This window comes from Triticum dicoccoides, chromosome 7A (genome assembly GCF_002162155.2).
Source record: "Triticum dicoccoides isolate Atlit2015 ecotype Zavitan chromosome 7A, WEW_v2.0, whole genome shotgun sequence".
NCBI lineage: Eukaryota > Viridiplantae > Streptophyta > Magnoliopsida > Poales > Poaceae > Triticum > Triticum dicoccoides.
In genome coordinates, this window is record NC_041392.1 from 709661056 (window position 1) to 709665184 (window position 4129).

Genomic DNA, 4129 nt, shown 5'->3' on the forward strand with positions numbered 1-4129 from the left:
AAGGGGGAGCTCCTCTCCAAGTCGGCCTCCCCCTCTCCCTCTACCTATATATATACTCAAAGGGGGCGTGCCCCTAGATACACAAGTCCCTTTTTTTCCGGGTGGCCCCTTCTCTGTAGTTCATCTAGTTCTTCAATCTAGATTCATTTCTCTCTAGTCCTCATAATAGAAAAGCCGTTTGTGGTTCTCTTCCTCCCTCCTCTAGTTCTCCGGCGACGTCAAGCTCTGGACGTCAAAGCGCTATCGCATTGTGAGTCCCGTACGTGTGCAATCCGTAGAGAGGTTGTGCTTTCGGTCTTCGGTCCGATGGATCATCTGTGAACAGTATGTGGGATTTCATCAATGATCTACACCAGCACTTCTTCCGCTGCAACTCGAAGTTGCTAACGTTCCAAGCTAAGCTCTATATGCATCTTCATAGTGATGCGGGATATTGATTGTAGGGTGATTTTTCTGTTTTCTACTATGTTTCCCAACACGCGCGTGCAGACGGTGCGGGCCAGAGTTGACGGGCCAGTGCGTAGGGTCGAGAGGCTAAACATGACCTGCTCCTGACGGCTTCGTCTGGTGGTGGGTGGTACGTCTGGCCTCAGGTGGTGGGTGTGTTGGGTGTTGGTGGCGGCGGCTGCGATGTGGCCCAGATATGCTATCCGGTGGCACCTGCCGGCATCACCTCGCTCGGGCTGCTCTGGGAGAAACCCTAGATCTGGGTCTCCCTAATCGGAAAATGATGGAACCTTCGGTGTCATTCTCCCTCCAGGGGTATTATTATGGAGCAGGTGCTTGCAGGAGGGGCCAAGAGGTGGTGCGGTGTGGCTTCTACCTCGTCGGCGGGTCTCAACGTTGGACATGTGTTGATAAACGCATGCAAGGTGTTGGTGTTGTCTGGCATCGATGACAGTTAGGCCTGGCAAGGTCAATGTGATGATCTCTCCTGAAGTTCGGACGGTGAAATATGACAACGGTGGATTCCGGAGCGTGTGCATGCAGTGCGCGCTGATGGTCTGATAGACCGGTCGATGCTCTTGGTTTGCTGTGGGACAGCATGGTAAAGCCACCGGATTAAATGGTGTGCATTGGTACGAGATCAAGGCACATCATCAGACTAACAGGTGTAGCGGCATCAATAGCGAGGAAGGTGGCTCTGGGGTGATTTCATGTATTTGTTTTGTCAGACTCTGTTGAATAATACAGTCCGTCCGTTTCATAATGTAGCGTATTTTTTTTAAATCAAACCTCACAAACTTTGACCAAGCTTAAGGAGAAAATGTTTACATCTAGGATGCCAAACATATATTATTAGATTCATCATACGATGTAGTTTCATATTTATATTTTTGGTATTGTATATATACATATTTTTCTCTATGAACCTGGTCAAAGTTTATAAAGTCTGAAAGTGTGCAGCGCTTTATAGTTACACGAGAAGATTGACACCCCTGTGGTCAAGATCCAGGTCCGAAAATGCTCCACATTTGTGCAGGGTTTGAGCTTGTACTTGATTAAAGTTTCCGTATATGCAGGGATTTGTAACCTTGAGTTTTACTTACCACTCGAAGATCACATTGTCACGTTTATGTATTCTACACAAGTCTTCTCCGAGAAGATTTAATGGACTCAAGTGGAACTTCATGTGTGTCACTGGCACTTAAGCGCCGCTGGGCAGATTCAACAAGAGAGCATCAACAGCTCACCTAACGTACTGTGTTTGTTTGTTTGTTTGTTTGTTTACAGGAACCAAGTAGCACGCCTGAAACTTGAGCTACATTGGTAGTTTGGTACACAAGAAGAAGCGAGCGGTGAAACCTCGAACTAGACAAAAGAAAAATGTTTATCAGCTAAGGTAATGAGACCGGTCAGACTTCACTCCTCTTCTTCCCAGGCAGCACGCCACGCACGGTAAGAGATCGACCGCTTTCCTCCCCTATACACGGTTAATAAACTTGTCAGGTTAGCCGTCAGGCGCCGCCACCGGAAACGGCCTGGGTTCCGGTCCGGAGCCGTCACGGAGCCGCCGCCGGTGCGTCGGCGACGACATCCTGCGCCGGAAAGTTGAGGTCCGGGAGCGCGAAGCCGCCACCGGCTTGCTGCGGCTTCATTTGTCGCCGCTCCTCCTGTTGGGAGCCGATCCTCTTCCGCTTGCCCGAGGACGAATGCTCAAGCCTTGTCTGCAGGTCAGAAGGAAAAGTTAGTATGTAGTACTCTCTTCGTTCTTAAATACTTGTCTTTCTAGGCATTTCAACAAGTGACTACATACGGAGCAAAATGAGTGAATCTACACTCTAAAATATGTCTACATACATCTATATGTAGTAGTTATTTGGAATGCCTAAAAAAACAAATATTTAGAAACTGAGGGAGTACAAGCTAAGCAACACACAGCCAGCGGTTGAAATTCAGGTAGCAAATCGAACCCGGATCAATAAGGACCACTGTGATGAAGCGCGTAATGTACGAATCACTAGTTACGAAAAGACTCATACGCGGCCGCACGTGGCAACGCTCGACCTGGGTATCGCGTGTACGACACTGTCGGAAAGGGCGCAGGGCCCACCCACATGTCCAGACCATCCATAAAACTCTGCCCCGTGATTTCAATAGTGGGGCCTAGTGTCTCCTTCCATATATAAAACTCTGCCCCGTGATTTCAACCGGTGGGGGGCCCGCTATGCCTGATTAATTAGCCTCACCCTGATTTCTTTACAAGGAAACTTGAGTTTCTAACACGCTGTCGGAAATCGATCGTTCTAACGCGCGCGCGCGTAATAGCATCCCTTAGTTATATTAGCAGGTCGAACATGTTGGCCATCACAGCGCTGGCTGGAAAAAGCAAACCCCCTGACCGTGGAATGATAGACAAGAGGAGAGCAGGGACAAAGCAAACACAAGCAGGGACCATTTCGGTGGGTTGGGCCGGCCAAAATATATTGCCACCACAGTGCAACTTGTTCACCTACGTGTGTGGTGACACTGTACAGACCACACGGCCACACACTAGAGGCCAGCCGTACCGGCCAGATGAGACCTGGGTGGCAGGCAGCCGTGGCTGAGACGAGGATGGTGGTACGTACACCATGCATCTTCGACTATAGTAACGGCGGCAGCGCTGCTGCAGGCATTAAAGAAGGGCACGGGATCGTCGTGCCCGGCCGGATAGGTGCGCGCAGATCCATTTAGGTCCATCCAGTCGGATCCGGCTTGCCTGCTCCCTCCTCATGCTCCCATCTGTGCTCTCACTTCATCCTATGGTTGTCTTTTTTTTTTCTTTCTAATCTAACCATCTCCCCCTGATTTCAAGGGGATGGGGCCGGACTTTATTTTCTTCCAATCAAATCAAGCCATGTATGTGGGAGCACGGATGGGCACACGCCGGGAGCAGGCAAGTCTCGTCCCATCCAGTCCAGCCTAAAAATGTCTTATAACGGAGTAGGAATTCTGGCTAATGGGACCGATCAGGTCTTTCAACTCGCCCTACTACGTAGGGCCGTAGGCACATCATTCTTACCCCGCCGGGCCCATGGACAGCGACGCCACCTCAAGACGAAGACGACGACAGAAACCCACGTCTAAACCTGCCTGCCTAAAGCTTATCCGGACGGCACGGGCCGCACTCAATTTTCTTCCCCAAGGAAGAACAACAAGAACGGTGGTTGAGAGGAATGCGACCATGAAATCAAAGCCACACTCCTCGACCAAACCCAAAAAATCGTACTACTAGTAGGAACCACGGCACAAATAGATTAAGCCAGGACCCACCCAGTTGTGCCCCGCTGGGAGGCTCAGGACGGTCCATAATTTCTTCTTTTGCCATCGATTCATTCACTTGCGCTTTAAGGCTGCTCTACCACGCAAATGGAGGCCCCGAACCGATTTTTCTCTCTTTCTTTGTGCTTATGATTGCGCACTCTCGGGTCCCGCCCAACCTGAAGGCATCTATCTATGCTAATGCTACGGAGAAGTTAAGATTGGTATCATGGTGCGCGTGCATGCTACTCACCTCTAGCCTGCCGTTCTCCTTTGACAGCGCCATGCAGGCCCTCTGCAGCGACTCCATCTCCTGTTCAAAAGAAAGCGAATAATAAGAATTTAGATGCAAATTTGTGTGAAATTGCCGACAGAATTTGTAGAA

At 49.8% G+C, this 4129-nt stretch overlaps 1 protein-coding gene across 1 annotated transcript in view; it reads right to left on the minus strand.

Annotated features, from left to right (window-relative positions):
- Positions 1-1634: 1634 nt before the first annotated feature.
- Positions 1635-4129, minus strand: part of LOC119332059 — a 5621-nt gene continuing 3126 nt past the window's right edge. Inside the window, exons 4-5 of the mRNA XM_037605234.1 lie at positions 3998-4075; positions 1635-2168 (exon numbers count right to left, since the gene is read on the minus strand). Coding sequence (XP_037461131.1) covers positions 2004-2168; positions 3998-4075 — 243 coding nt within the window. The 3' untranslated portion in view covers positions 1635-2003. The remainder of the gene's footprint in view (positions 2169-3997; positions 4076-4129) is intronic.